The sequence below is a fragment of the Tenrec ecaudatus genome, chromosome 18 (assembly GCF_050624435.1).
Source record: "Tenrec ecaudatus isolate mTenEca1 chromosome 18, mTenEca1.hap1, whole genome shotgun sequence".
NCBI classification, from domain to species: domain Eukaryota; kingdom Metazoa; phylum Chordata; class Mammalia; order Afrosoricida; family Tenrecidae; genus Tenrec; species Tenrec ecaudatus.
In genome coordinates, this window is record NC_134547.1 from 47,827,857 (window position 1) to 47,842,896 (window position 15,040).

At 55.9% G+C, this 15,040-nt stretch overlaps 1 protein-coding gene across 4 annotated transcripts in view; it reads left to right on the plus strand.

The window, feature by feature from the left end:
- The window catches only part of NLRC5 (NLR family CARD domain containing 5), a 98,590-nt gene that overhangs the window by 44,120 nt on the left and 39,430 nt on the right, over window positions 1-15,040 (plus strand). For all 4 annotated transcript variants that reach the window (XM_075536346.1, XM_075536348.1, XM_075536349.1 and 1 more), the window contains exons 14-23: window positions 100-183; window positions 1,839-1,928; window positions 3,430-3,510; window positions 4,375-4,443; window positions 5,096-5,188; window positions 5,537-5,620; window positions 9,977-10,066; window positions 11,046-11,090; window positions 11,866-11,955; window positions 12,897-12,980. In XM_075536346.1, the coding sequence (XP_075392461.1) occupies window positions 100-183; window positions 1,839-1,928; window positions 3,430-3,510; window positions 4,375-4,443; window positions 5,096-5,188; window positions 5,537-5,620; window positions 9,977-10,066; window positions 11,046-11,090; window positions 11,866-11,955; window positions 12,897-12,980 (810 nt within the window). The remainder of the gene's footprint in view (window positions 1-99; window positions 184-1,838; window positions 1,929-3,429; window positions 3,511-4,374; window positions 4,444-5,095; window positions 5,189-5,536; window positions 5,621-9,976; window positions 10,067-11,045; window positions 11,091-11,865; window positions 11,956-12,896; window positions 12,981-15,040) is intronic.

Here is a 15,040-nt window from a genome sequence, read left to right on the forward strand (position 1 = left end):
GGGTGGGATGGCTGGGGAGGAGTTGCTGAGGGGCAGCCGAGTGCAGAGGGGACCCTCTGAGAACTCGGACACCCCCCCCCCCCCCCGCCACCATCTCAGCCTCTCAGGGAACCAGTTGGAAGACGAAGGCTGCCGACTGATGGCCGAGGCTGCGTCTCAGCTGCACATCATCAGGAAACTGGAGTAAGTCAGTCGCCCAGCCCGCCGAGGGGTGGCGGGGCAGGTCTGTGAGCGCCTCGGCCCGTCCCTGCCACCCTTGGTTCCACACCCACTGGAAATAGTGTTGCAGAGGTTGCTAAAACAGAAACCTTGCTGGGAACAGTGCCCGCCCCACCTGTTCTCTCCTGATTTCCAGCGAAGGTGGAGCGGCTGGGGCAGGCCTCGTCCTTGCCTCCGCAGGCACCCCTGCCTCCCGCCCAGGGCCGAGACCCATCCCGCATGCAGAGCTGTCAGTGGGGTTCATTGTCGGCCAGTACCTGCATTCCAGTTGGGTGGTCCTGGCCGCTGCCCTGGGGTGGGGTGCTGCACTGGGACAGCATTGGGGTTTCAGGGTGGATACTAGGTGGGGTTTGGGCTGGGAAGTGGCGTGCTGGAAGGTGGGGTTGGTATTGGAATCGGAGGAAAGTTAGGGGTTGGGATGGCCTGGAGGGGTGTTTGGCTATTGGATGTGCCGGGGTGAGGTGAGATTTGTTGGGGTGGGCAGGGCATGCTGAGGTCTTACGAGCAGTGACAGCAGGAACGCACTGGGCTTCCACGGCAATTGTCTTCACCGTAGTCACCTGAGAGAAGCTCTCCGGCTGCCTTGACACCTTTGAGCGCCTGATGCCCATCCTACCTGGCATGGGTGACTGGGATTTGGCTCTGCTCCCTGTGGCTGTTCCCAGCGCCTGCCTCTTTGGGCAGTGTGTTGTGGAATTCCCTCTAAGTGTTTATTGATTCCCAAATACGCATGAGAGTCAAGTTGTCAACGACACACACACACACACACACAACCCTCCATGGGGTCCACTTGTCTCTGTGTGGGATGGAATGCCCTGACCTTGGAGCAATGTGGCCTTCGTTCTAGGTGCCAAAGCTGGGCCACGGCTGAGGGTAACAAGTTGGGACTGGGTAGCCCCAAGGTTGGGAAATGTTTGAGACAGGAGAGCCCATCCTGCCCCTCATGACAGTTTAAAAATGACTCAAGAACCATCGGTATATTTTTACAAACAAATGAAATCACCATTACCTGAATCAAATCCTTCAAAATTGTTCGCTGTTACTTCGGGGCCACATGGACGTACTAAAAGAGCTGCCTAGGGATCGAGAGCCACAGAGTGCAGACCATAAGCCAGTGCCAGAGGGACTCCTGGGGCCTGGCCCTCGGGAGGAATGAGGGGGAAGCAGTTGTGAGGTGCGGGGTGTGTATGGAGGTTGGTAACAATAGTATGGCGCCCCGGCTTTGGATTTCAGTCCTGGCACGGTCACTCCATACCTTTGTGACTGTAGGAACCGTTGTGGAACATCTCTGTGCTTCAGTTTGCCTGTGTTTTGTAAAATGAGCTCAAATGAAGCCATGGGTGTATGAAGCCCTTAGCACAGGCCTTGGCACAATCAGCAATCAGTCAGCATGGTCGTTTTACAGATGAGGAAACTGAGGCCTGAGAGGGGAAAACAGTGAGTGGGTGTCAGCACTCAGGCCAGCGGGCAGCGTGGCATGGTCACGTGGACTAGAATTCTTTGGGAAGCCAGCTAAGGGACCTGACAGCAGAGCCCCGGGAGAGGGCTGGAGTTGCCCGGGACTGCCGGGCTAGGCACGTCCTATTTATCAACAGTTGTTTTCCATGTCCCCTCCCCAGCCTCAGCGACAACGGTCTGTCCTTGCACGGGGTGCACAGTGTGCTGGGGGTGCTGCACACCTGCTGGACCCTGTCAGATCTGCACATCAGGTGGGTGCACCCAGCGGGCTCGGCCAGGAGAGGGTTTCCTTGATGGTCGACCCAGAGGCCATCAAGGTGGCTCTGACTCTCAGTGGCCCAAGAGTGACTGTGTAGAACCTGGCTGGGTTGAGGGGAGCAGATTGCCAGGCCTGTCTTCTGCGGTGCCTCTAGCTCACACTCCTAGAGGGTGTGAACTGCATCCCTCAGGGGTTCCATATGAATTCCAAGCAGGGGGCACCCCATGCATTTCAACAGCCACCATAGATGTTTTTAAGCAAGGGCCGCAGTTCAAAACCACCAGCCCCACCTCCGGCGAGCAACCAAGCTTTCTCTTCCCTTGAAGAGTGCCAGTCTTAAAACCCACCCTCCCAGCCACCCTGTCGGCCAGAGCAGCACTTCCCCAGAGGTTTTCTTTATCAGATCAGATGGCAAGGGTTCTTCTCCGACGGGCGGGTTTGAACTGCCCACCTTACTGGTACCTGACCAGTGCATCTCTAGGCTCCGTGACAGAGGCGACCATAAGCAAAGCACAAACAGAAGCCCCTTGCCGTCCGGTCAATTATGACTCATAGACATCCCCCAGGATAGGACAGAACTGCCCCAGAATAGAGCCCACACACCCACCCCGCCCAGCCCAGGGCTCCGAGGCGGCCATCTTTATGGAAGGGCCCCTGGTGGGGCAGTGGGTGATGCGTTGTGTCTGCCGCTCACTGCAAGGTCGGCAGCTCTAAACCGCCGGCAGTTCTGTGGGAGAAAGACGAGGCTTCCTGCTTCCTTCAGACAGCAGTGAGTTTGCTTCAGGAATCTTGATGGACACAGGCGCCACATCTCTCCCGAGAATAGGCTGGGATGGGTTTGAACTGCAAACCTTTTGCTTAGCAATTGAGGACTTAAGCACTTGGGGCCCTGGGATGCTTCAAAGAAACCTGAACAGATGCCCCAGGCTCCCCACCCCCAGAATCTTGAAGGACCCACCCAAAATGCTAACTGGGATAACCAATATTATGAATGAGTTTTCTTTATTGGACTGTATTTTCTAAGTTTTCCACAAAGATGAAGAGTGACTTTTATAAAGGGGAAAATATACGTTTCCCTTAGGAAAAAACAAAAACGAGATGAAGGGGGCCGGAGTTAGAAACGACAGCCCATTGAGACCTGAGGAGCCGTCCCCAGCAGTGGCTGCGACCTCCTCCCTGGGCAGGGTGGCTGGGCAGGTGGGGTACTGAAGAGAGTCCTGAGAAGAGGGACCCAGCAGGCCGGCAGAGGGGGAAGCTTTCAGGCTGAGGTTCAAGCCAGGAAACAGCTTTCAGGAAGTGCTTGCCAGGACATGAGGGCAGTGTGTGCAGTGGCCCATGGGTGAAATCTCTGTGGTGGAAAGGCTTCTGGCTGCTGGAGGCTCAGAGGAGGGGAGTCAAAGGGTGCCCCCCGCCCCCACCCTGCAGCCGGTGGCTTAAAATGGCACAGAGACGAAGGAGGCTCTGGCCCCTGCACCCCCCCTCTCCTCTCTCAGCCTGCTGCACAAAAGGACTGTGCTGACATTTGCTCGAGATCCAGAGGAGAAGGAGGAAGAGGAGGCGGGCAGCCAGCAGAGGTAGGACCACAACATCCTGCCAGGACCAGCTCCCTGACCTCTGCAAGTTTGGAGCGCCATCAGCGGGGAGGCGACCTTGCAAGCAGGACTTGCCAGGGGGTGGGGGGAGGGGTGTTGAAGCCCTAGAGGGAGCTGGTTAGAGGACAGCCCGCCCCACCTCTGCAGTGTCCAGGACTCCTGCCACTTCCCGCACAGGGGTGAGATAGCAGCGCTGATGTTAGGAAGCTAAGGCCTTTCCACCTCAACCCGTTTCTGAGATCGGCGGGCACTCCGCGATCCCTTTGGCATGAAGAAGACCCTTTGGAATGCTTGCCTCTTCCGGGGCACCAGCCTGGCGGCCCCAGCCCACTTCCTGGGCTCTTCGCTCCTTGGGGTCCACCTACAGTCTGAACCCTTGGCAGCCTGCTTGTAATCCCTGAAGGCACTGGGTCGGCGATGGTGACCAACAGCGGCTGTCTCCATGTGTGTCAGAGGAGAACTGTGAGCCACAGGGGCTTCGATGGCTGATCTTTCTGAAGTGGGTGGCCAGGAGGTTCTTCCCAGGGGCCCCCGAGTGGCTCACTTCAGCTGCCTTTCAGTGATAGCCGAGCAAATGAACTTTGCCCTGCCCACACACTAGACTCCAGTGCTAGTGAGAGCCAACTCAGCTGGCCGCTTACTCTGCATCCAGCTCCAAGCGAAGGCGGTGCACACACACGAACCCAGCGAGAGGTCCCATGATCTGTCCAGGGTCCAACAGCCAGGAGCCAGACAAGCCAAGTTAGAGCCAAGGTCAGCCTGGCCCCGGCCATGAGAGAGGACTGACTGGTAGGAGGTGAGGCTGAAGGCTTTGGGTGATCCTGGTCTCGGCCTGTATCCCTGCAGGGCGGCGTTTCTGGACACCTTTATTCCCCACATTCCCTCCGAGCTGCCCCAGAGCTCCAGAAGGATCAGGTACAAAGACCACCTCCTGGCTCTGTGTGTGACTGGCTTTCCCCCTTCCTCCACTCAGACCCATCCCAGGCGCCAAGTCCCCATCCGTTTGAGAGCAAACCGGGACCTGCCATGTGCAGGAGTTGAAGCCTGACTCCCCTGTCCCTCCTCCTTGCCTGGACCACCCCCGACAGGCTCAGGGGGCCAGCCCCCTCAGTCACCACTCCTTCCCCAACCTAGAGGCCCAGAGCCCTTAGCTCCCCTGCACCCCTGCAGGTACAGGTGGTGAAAAATTGGAGAAAGGAGAGTCCTGCCCTTCTTGCTTGATGGTGTGGCCTAGGCCTTAAAGGACTCCCATCAACACGCCTCAGGCTTATTCCGTGTGAATGTCCTCCCGTCTTAGCCTGTCTTCAGTTCTTTTTCTGCCTCTGCCCTCCCCTGCCCTGCTCGGTCTCATGTGTCTGCCCCCCCCACCCCCAAACCCCCTCCCCCCCGGCTCTCTGGCTCTGCCCTGCGAGGGTGTGACATTTTATGTGTTTGGTGCGTGTTGGTCCCTCTTTGTTGGTGCATCTCGGCCCTTTTCCTCCCGCACCCCTTATTCTTTCTGGGTGTCTGGGGTGCTCTCGCCACCTGCTCCCCTGCACGTCAGCAATGTGGATCTGCCCCTCTGCAGGCTGACGCACTGTGGCTTCCAAGCCAAACACCTCGTTCAGCTCTGCAAGGCGCTGGCAGGAAGCTGTCACCTCAGCTGCCTCTACCACCTCGAGTGAGTGGCTGCCCACTGGGAGGTGGGTGAGCGGGCCAGAGCAGAGTGAGCTGTGGTTAGAGGTTTGGATTTTGTGTGTTTATTTGTGAAGACTCAGATCAGTTAAGACTTCGATTCTTTTCCTGCTGGAGTAAGAAGCCCCTTAGGGAACCTGGGGGAAACTATGACCCTTCGCTTCCCAGTCAGTCCCTCCCGGGGCCCACAAACCTCGGGATAAGACCCCTGGAGGGACCCCCAGCGGCCCTGATGATTCAAGACTATGCTCTCCAGTTTGGGGAGTTGAGGGAGGAACACCCTGCTCCCTGTGACCACCCCCAACCTAACTTCTTCTCCCCCTTCTCCCTCCAGCTTGTCAGACAATGCTCTCGGGGACGAAGGGGCTGGCATACTGGCTCAACTGCTTCCATGTCTGGGCACCTTGCAGTCCTTGAAGTGAGTTGCTTTGTCCCATTGGCAAGAAGGATGTGTGAGTTGGGGAGGTGCCTGGGCGGCTGCACACACTGAGTCCAACAGTGACAGTCACTTGCCTGGGTCCCTGCAGGGCTACGTGGACAATAAACAGTCACTAATATTCATAGAGAGGCCAGCTTCTGGGACTCGGAGATCAACTTCTGAGGGAGGGCCTACAGCCTGAGGCTGGCTCCGTCGATCAGCACTGGGCAGGGTGGCCATGGGTGGGAAGTATTGCAGGATTAACAGCTGGTAGTTATCTGGGCCTTGGGGTGCACAGAGATGGTCAGATGGGGCATGGGTCAGGGGGCAGAGCAGGGGACATTTAGCCATGTGCACAGGGTGGCCAGAGGTCTCATAAGTCCCTGGCAGAGAGGAGAGGTGTCCAACAGGCCCAGGGGGAAGGCCCAATTTTCAGAACATCACTAAGCAAAATCTAAAAGTAAAAGCCAAAGAGGTTTAGTGAAGGTGTGTTAGGCAGGGTTCCCTAGAGAAACAAAACCAGGACACTGATGATAGATAGATAGATAGATAGATAGATAGATAGATAGATAGATAGATATACAGCATGAAGGACTATAACAGCTAATTAGTCCACACAGCAACACAGAGAACTCAGTTCAACTCACTTCCATGGAACAGTTAATATACTGGAAGTCCTTCAACTCATGTGGGCTGCCGGGTCCAAGGTCAAGGAAGCAGACACCTGAGTCTTCCCTAAGGCAATGCAGGCAGAGTCCGCCCACAGGCAGCAAACAGCAGGGCAGGTCACCAATAGTCAGTAGCCCAGGAGCTTAGCAAAGCAGGTCTGGATGGGATTTCGCACTCAAGCAATGCAAGGCGACAGGATCCACCAGCCTCAAGCTCAAGCGATGTATACACCAACAGCGTGGTGAAGCAGGTCTCAAAGGAATCTCAAGCTCTAGTGTCACGATCCATAGGTTGGCTGTCCCACAGGTAGTGTAGCTCAGAAGGTGAGGCAGTGAACTAGCTAAAGCAGCCGCACCCTGGTCCAATCACCAGAGAGCAAGCGGGAGAGGGGCGGGTCTTGCCGAGCCATTTATCTCTTTGCCCTCCAATCAAACGGTGACCTGATTAATCCCACGTGTTCCTATTGGCCAGGTTGGCACAATAAACCTACGTATCCCAGTAGCTTGAGCAATTCAAGAATGGGATAGCACAGAGTAGCCCGGCGGTTACAAAGGGCTACCCATCACAGCCTATACAAGGCTTGAGTATTCAAAGATGGGGAACTAACAGTGCAAACTCTTTTCATTGGCCAGCTACAGTAAGGGTTTCTAACTGACTGAGACCAGTCATTGAGGGCGTGTCTGGGCAAGTTCATCCTCCAGAACTCACTTGCCTCTGAGTGGATTCCAACTCACAGTGACTCTAGAACTGCTCCTGTGGGTTTGTGAGACTGTCACTCGTCATCGGAATAAAAAGCCTCATCTTTCTCCTGTGGGGAGGCTGGTAGTTTCAGACAGCTGACCTCGTGGTTAACAGCCCAACGTGGAACCCACTGTGCTGCCATGGCACCTTAAGTCCATAACAGTCTCCTTTCAACCACCATCTTCCTGGGGGCCAGCACTGTCCCACTGTGTTAGACCGGGTAGACTAGAGAAACAAATTCACTGACACTCATATATGAGTAAGAAAGAACTTTATATCAAGGAGTAATTGGATATCAAGAGAACATCCCAGCCCAGTCCTAATCAAGTCTGTAAGTCTGATACACACAGCCACAAGCAATGATGCAAATGCAGGAAGAACACAGGCTGGTGGGTGAAAGTCTTGTGGATCCAATGGCAGTGGACCCATCTCAAGGGCTTGCCCAGGTCTCAGTGTGGTTGGCCGGGCTGCCCAGGAAGGTGAAGGCAGGCAGAGAGGGGGAGGTTCCCAGGACCCTCCCTATGAGGAAGTCACGCCCACAAGGAGACACCATCAGGCTGTGACCTGATTGACAGGCTAGACTCCTCCCCTACACCTCAAGTTGACATGAAATTATGTAACTACCACACCCACCGACATCGCAGGTTACCTGCTGGGGGGAAAGCAGGGTCTCGGACCAGATGGACTTGGAGTCAGGTATAAGCCATCCTGGTCAAACTAGGCCTCCAGATTGTGGAGTGTCCTTACACCCTGTGAACCCCCCAAATCTGCCGGCAGCAAAGCAGACAAAGGCTGCTGTTATTCTTAGCCCCCACATGTCCCTGGCCCCTCACCCACCAAGCTTTTCTGAGTGGAAGACAGAGTCCCAGGCTGGGCTCTGCCACCTAGTCAGTAGGTCCAGGCAGTCTCCTCTGAGCTGCTGGCTCCCAGTAAGTAAACAGAGGGAATTGGGGGCAGGTTTCAGTGGGGGCAGGTATCAGTCTTGGGCCAAGGGTTCTTCTGGCTCACTGGGCCCTTGGGGACGATGAAGGTGGCCTCTATTCCTGGCCAGGGCCCACACCCCAAGAGAGGAAGGCCTCACAGTGGCAGGTAAATTTTATGCAGATTGAAGCCCTGCAGGCAAACCCCTGTGGGCCAAGCAGACAGGAATGGAAAGTTTGAATGCCACTGGGGGAGGGGCCCTGGGGACAAGGCAGCAGACACCAGGGGTCAGATACACATACAACTGCTCAGAATTAGTGTTCACGCTGCCTTAGGTCACTTTTCAGGATGAAATGAGGCACCAGACTTTTCTGTGCAACATCTCTCACCAGCTGAACTTTAGCAACCAATTCTAAGGTGTTATTCAGCACCACGCAGACCCAGCTATCAGAGCGGGCTTTAAGCAGTCGCAGAAAAAACGAGAATGAAAGATCCTGGTGTTTCCCCCTGACGTTTTTGAAGCCTCTGTGCTCCTGGAGGGAGGGAGGGTGGGTCTGCACATGTATCCTGCAGGCTTGGTTCTTTGAAGCTCCATCCCTCCTGGGACAGGTGGGCAGCTTTGCATCTGGGAAGCACTCTCTGTGTCATGGATCGTACGTGTTAGGGGGCATTGACTAAAGAAACAAATTCATAGACACGTGTGTAAGAAAGAGCTATATATAAAAGCAATTGGATATTTAGAAAATATCCAGTCCAGTCCAGATCAAGTCCGTGAATCCGATATTAGCCCGTATGTCTGATACCAGTCCGTAAATTGCTCTTCAGACTCACACAACACACGCAATGATGCCGAAGGCAGTAAGATCGCAGGCCGGTGGGTGGAAATTCTTACGGATCCAGTGGCAGTAGAAGCATCTTAGCACTGGCCTGGGTCTCCACGTGGCTCCTCCAGCTCCAAGGCTCTGGCTCCATCAACATAGCTCCATGTGGCTTGTCAACAGGAATGTCTCCCAGGGAGATGAAGCAGACAGAGAGTATGCCCCACCTCCAGTGAGCTATTTATCTCCATAGTGCCTCCCAAACAGATCATCAAGCTGTGACCTGATAGGCTAAACTCCACCCCTTCACCATTAATAATCTCAAGTTGGCTGCAGGTTATGTAATTGCACAGGCATAGGTCAGTCACACCTCGGAGTCAGGACTGAGCTCTCATCCAGGAATGCTTTGCAATCTTCACATTCTGAGTGATGCTATCTTCGGCCTTGAGTTTGGGGAGTAAGAGATGATGGGACAATGGAACAGGCATGTGCCAAGGGCTTGGGGTTTCGGCCCTTGTGAGCCTCTCCTCCACGGTCCTCCAGCACAAGATCTGCACCACCACCACCACCACCACCCACCCCCGCCTGCCTCACAGACCACAGCTGCCGTGGGGCTCTGGGAGCATGTGGATCCGGGCCAGAGGCATGTGCCCTGAGCACAGAGTCCTGGGACTGCACTACCCTGCGAGTAACCCCAGGCCTGCGGGATGGGGCACTACAGAGTACATAAAAACACCAGAGAACCTGCCATGTAAACATGACCCAGTTTACAATTTAAAATATATATATATATATATATATATATATATATATTCTTTAAAAAAAACAAAAAACGAAACGCCACAGAGAACAGGAAAAGCAGTCCTCCTGCTTTCTGATGGACAGGTGGATCCCCCATTGTCAGCGAGCCTTGCCCCTGCTCTAACAGAAACAGGCAAAATCTCTCCCCAGATTGACCTCAGACCCAGGGCCCTGTGGGTTCTAATTCCAGCCTTGGACAAGACCCTGCCGCTCTCTGGGTCTCAGTGTCCCCGGCTGTACAGTGAGTTGGAAGAGGCACTCTGACCACCTGGAGCGGGGAGGGGTGCGGGACAGGGTGCTCCTCCATGTGGAGTCGGGACAGCCCCTGGCCCTGGGCTCTCCCACAAAGACGACGCCTTTGAGTGCCCAGAGGTGGCCCTCAGCATCACTGCTTATGATTCTCCAGCCTCAGCAGGAACGGTTTGTCCCTGGATGCTGTGTTCACTTTGGCCCGGGCCTTCTCTACTCTGGAGTGGGTCTTCCACGTGGACATCAGGTGAGTGTGCGGTGCCCACCCTACCGATGCATCGTCGCCCATACGTTGCCTTGTTAGCTCCCAGATGTGTCATTTTCACCATGCATTACCCCGGGCCCCACACGGTACTGGGTCCAGTGAGAATGCAGGGGGGTCTGGTAAATGAGTGGGTGGAGTATGGGTAGATGGATGGATAGGTGGGTTGGTGGTTAGGTAGGTGGGTGGGTGGGTGGTTAGGTAGATGTGTGGGTGGATGGATGGAGGGAGGGATCTGGGGGTGGATGGGTAGATAAATGGATGGATGGGTGGGTGGTTAGATAGGTGGGTGGTGGGTGTAGATGGGTGGATGGATAGATGGAGGAATAGATCTGTGGGTGGCTAGATAAATGGATGGATAGATCGGTGGGTGGGTAGGTAGGTGAGTGGGTGGAGGGAGGGATCTAGGGGTGGATGAATTAATATGGCCAGTGTATACTCCTTTCTCCAGATTCTCATGGGGCATGATTCATCGCCTCTCCCTTGTTCTCTGGAGAAATTGGGATGTCCCTGTTGGCCATTGGATGCTCAGGAACCCGCTTCATTGTGGGTCCCGGGGAGTGATGAGACTAGAGAAAGAAGCCATCACCCATCAGGCAGCCCCAGTCCACCCAGTGGATATCAGCCACGGTTTCAGGGGAGGGCTGCCCATTGCTCCCCTGCCCCCCGAGAGTGGGAGGGGCCTAGCAGACTGGCCAGCCTTGGGCAGGGCACCGGCCCTCTCTGTGCCTCAATGTCTTCATCTGTCAAATGGAGTTAAGAATATTTCAGTGTAAAATCGAATGAGATCACGGTGGAGGCGTGCTTTGTGCGTGCCTTGGTCATGGTAGCTGTTGAACATATCAATGATCATCCTTGCTGGGAGAGTGGGCCAACCTCCAGGTGGGCTCCTGTCCCCATCTGGCCAGTGAACCCTGAGCCCTTTCTCAGACACTGCCTTGTGCTCTCTGCTCTCTGCTTGCAGCGTAAAGAGCCAGCGTTTCCTCCTGAGAGGGGACAGAAGGCCCAGGTGAGGAGGGAGCACCCAGGGGGTGGGCTCTTCTCCCCTTCCCGCCCATATGTCCCTGCGGACCACTGTCAGCCCAGGCCTGACCCAGTAAACTGAGCCACCCTTCTTTCTGGAAGAAGGCAGTGAAGCGGGGAGGGAGGTGGGAGAGGCTGGGGGGGCGATGGCAGCAGGGCGGGCGGCAGGGAGCCGGGCAGCCAGCTTCAGCACTCAATGGAGTCACTGTCTTTTGTCACTGGGCACACTCTTCAGGCACCCTCCTGTCCCCTAGTGGGCTGGGCACTTAAAGCCAATGGCAGTTCCAAACGGCTGACCTTGCAGCTAGCAGCCCAGTGTGTAACCACTATGCCACCAGGCCCCCTGGTGTCCTCATTCCCAGCCTGCAGTGCAGGCTGACCAGTGTGTCAGGGATGAGCGGTGGGACGTCTGAGCCACGGGTGGGCCCAAGGCTGGCGTGGTCTGGTTTCCTGGGCTGGGGCTCTGTGTCTGAGGCCCCTCTGGGTTCTGGAAGCCAGAGGAATCCAGGCCCAGGGAGGCGGAGGTCACCGAATATCCAGTGGAGTTGGCGGTCAGAGAGGAGGAGAGAGCTGTCACAGATTCCTCCCGCTCTGTGGCTACCCTTCTCTGAGCCTGCACATCCTATCTGTCCCATGAGGGGCTGGCCTAAGGCCCCTTGACCCGATGTCTCCAACCCCTTCCAGTCCTGACCAGGCTGGAGTGTGGGAGTCCCGTGTGGATGGTTTGAATGCTCCTGTCAGAGTTCTCTCTCTCGTGCCAGGGATGCTTTGCCTGGGGAACCAGGACCAGAGTGCCCAGCCAGAGCGCAGTTCTTAGGGCTCCGCCAGCCCTGCAGCCCCAGGACCTTTCGGTACAGTCCCCGCCACTCTTTTGTGGGTGAGGGTCAGGGGTCAAGGGGTAGGAATCAGTGCCTTCCCTCTAGATCTGTGCCTTGTTGGGGGAGGGGGCCTGGAGATCAGGGCCAGGGGCTGGAGGAACTAGTGAGTTAGAGTGAAGGGAGCCACGAAGAAGGAGAGAGGTGTGTGTGTGTCAGGGGTAGGCCGGGGGGGGGGGGGGGGCGGGCATTCAGAGACAGACGCCAGCATTAGAGAGACGTTTCCCTCGTTTCCTGAAGACCTCAGGGCAGCCCGCTACTCCATGGGCGTGCCTCCTGCCTTCGAAAACACCTGCAGCTTCCCACCCCACATCATGCAGAGAGGAGGCAAGCTGCCTGGAGACCTGCTGTGGGGGCTCAGAGTCCCCTCCTCTGGACCCCGTGGGGCTCTGCCCTCCCTGGGCCTCAATCCCCTCACCTCCGAAGGGACGCCCAAGCGGAGGCCAGTGCGGGTGACCCCAAAGGGGAAGGGCCAAGTGCGACAGGCCTGGGCAGTGGAACCGGCACAGGGTGGCTGGAGGGGCAGCGTGAGACCCTGCAAAGACAAGTGGCTCTCAGCCTCGGGATCCTGGGGAGCCACAGAGGGTGTGAAGCAGGAGTGTGGCCAGGGCAGTGCTGTGTGGTTAGAAGCCGAGACAGTGCAGAGAAGATGGATTGGGGGTGGGGCAGGGATTGTGTGTGAAGTGGTTCCAGTGGGCAGTGCTATTCTGGGAGGACTTGGTAAGTGATGGACAAGAACAGCTGGACAACTGGGAGCCTCTGTGGTCACTGCCCCACTGGTGGGCGTGAGGCTGCTGGGGTGAGACAAGCAGGGACAGAGGGGGTGAGAGGGGAGGCTGGCAGGATAGAGTTGCTGGAGGCTGGGCAGAAGGCTCAGCCCCTCTCTGATCCCCTGCCCTGCCTGCTGCCCCTTTCAGCCTCAGAGAGTGTCAGCTGGAACCTTCTAGCCTCACCTGCCTCTTCAGCATCTTGGAGAAATGCTCCGGGCCTCTGGAAGTTGAGTAAGTGACAGACACAGCCCCAGAGGGCACCACAGGAACATTTGCACTGTGTCCCCAGAGAGGACTCCTTGGCAAGAGACCCAGTGAGCCATCCCCAGCCCTGCCCTTCAGACCCCACCCCTCCCAGGCATCCCAGCCCCAGGGACCTGGCCCTTTCCTGGGCCCTCACCTGCCTCATCTGAGACCCTCCGCTCAAGGACCAGGGAGCCCAGACTGCCCCCCTCCCAAGAGCCCCAGCCGGGCACCCACCTGGTCTGTCTCTGTATCTGGAACTTTCCATTTCTGAGAGCTCTTCCCAGCACACCCCTCCTCCTCTCAAGTCACCTGGTTCCTGGGCAGGTACTCACTCCCGGACCCCCAGGCACCTCGGTCAGGCCAAGTGTGTTCGTCTGGGTTGACTAGAGAAACACGTTCATAGACACTCCTATGTATGTAACAGAGAACTTTATATCAAAGAGCAATTATGCATTAAGAAAATATCCCAGCCCAGTGCAGTTCAAGCCCATAAGTCTGATTTTAGCCCATATGTCCGAAACTAATCTTTAAATTCCTCTTCAGACTCACACATAACACATGCAATGATGCTGAATGCAGGAAGATCACAGGCCAGTGGGTGGGAAGTCTTGTGGATCCCGTGGCTGTGGAGGCATCTCAGTGCTGGCAGGGGTCTCCACGTGGCTCCTTCAGCTCCAGGGCTCTAGCATGGCTCTCTGTGTTTTGTCAGCAGGAATCTCTCACAGGGAGTGAGTGTGTGTCCCGCCTCCAATTAGAATATATATATATATACTATTTACCGTATATACTCAAGTATAAGCTGACCCAAATATCATCTGAGGCACCTAATTTTACCACAAAAACTGCATTAAAATGTGCTGAAAGACTCGGCTTATACACGAGTATGTGCGGTATCTCTTTAGTGTCTCCAGATGAAGTCATCAAGCTGTGACCTGACTGACAGGCTAAACTCCACCCCTTCGCTCTTCAGTCTCTAGTTGACAACAGATGACATAACTCCCACTCCAAGTGGCCTTCCCCGGGTGGCGTTTAACTCCCTGGACCTCAGCATCCCTGCCTACAAGAGGGGCAGTCAGCTGTCCTATGGTCCTTAAAATAAAAAACGCCAAGACAAAATTCTGTCACCCAAAGGCCTCTTGCCATCGAATCCATAGTACATCCGTCCACAAGGCCTTCTGGTCCTGGTCTCCTGGCCTGTCTCCTGCTTACCTGCATTCAGTCGTGGACGAGTAGAGTCCAGTCCCCCTGATACTGCTGCCAGCTTCTCCTTCCAGCCAGGGTGTGCTGGTTGGGGACAGGTTGAAGGCCTGGTGCGGAGGCTACCTGTCCACTCCTCCGGCTACACCGAGGGAAGGAGAGTCTACACCGGCCCCAGGCGGATTCCTGTGCAGCACGAGTCAGACATGCCACACGCACACATGTGCACACACACTCCCTCCTTTACCTTATTCTGACAGCAGCCGGGCCTCTCCCGGTGCTCTGCTTTGCTGCCGGGTCCCATGCCCCATGACAGTGGGAATCTGCCACAGGAAGGCCCCTGCGTGTCTTCCTGCTTAGAGGCTGTGAGATTCCCTGCTCCCACTTCTGAGATGACTCACTGGAGACCCGCGTAGTAGGCTCCTGCACCCCGTGTGCACCCAGTGGGACCAAGAGTCATTCCAAGTCACTTTGTGTCACCTCTCTCTCTCCCTCGTCCCTCTGTCAGGGACAGGGCTGGATGTCATTTCTCTCTGCAGCCAGCTTTTACATCAGAACAGTCCAGCATGGCTTTCCCATCATCGTTAAGAAAATTGTACTAATTATAATTATGATTAGTAATTGTCGCTATCAAGGCTTCATAGCAAGCCTCCCAAAACTGAGAGTCGCCTCCAGCACATACTGACCCTGCGGACAGGGCAGAACTGCCCTGTGGGCTTCCGAGACTGACTTCCCAAGGGAATAGAAAGCCCCCGTCTTTTTCCGTTCGGGTGGCTGGTGGTTTCAAACTGCTAACCTTGCTGTTAGCAGCCCAGCATGAAACCACAGCACTACCAGCGCTCCTCGTG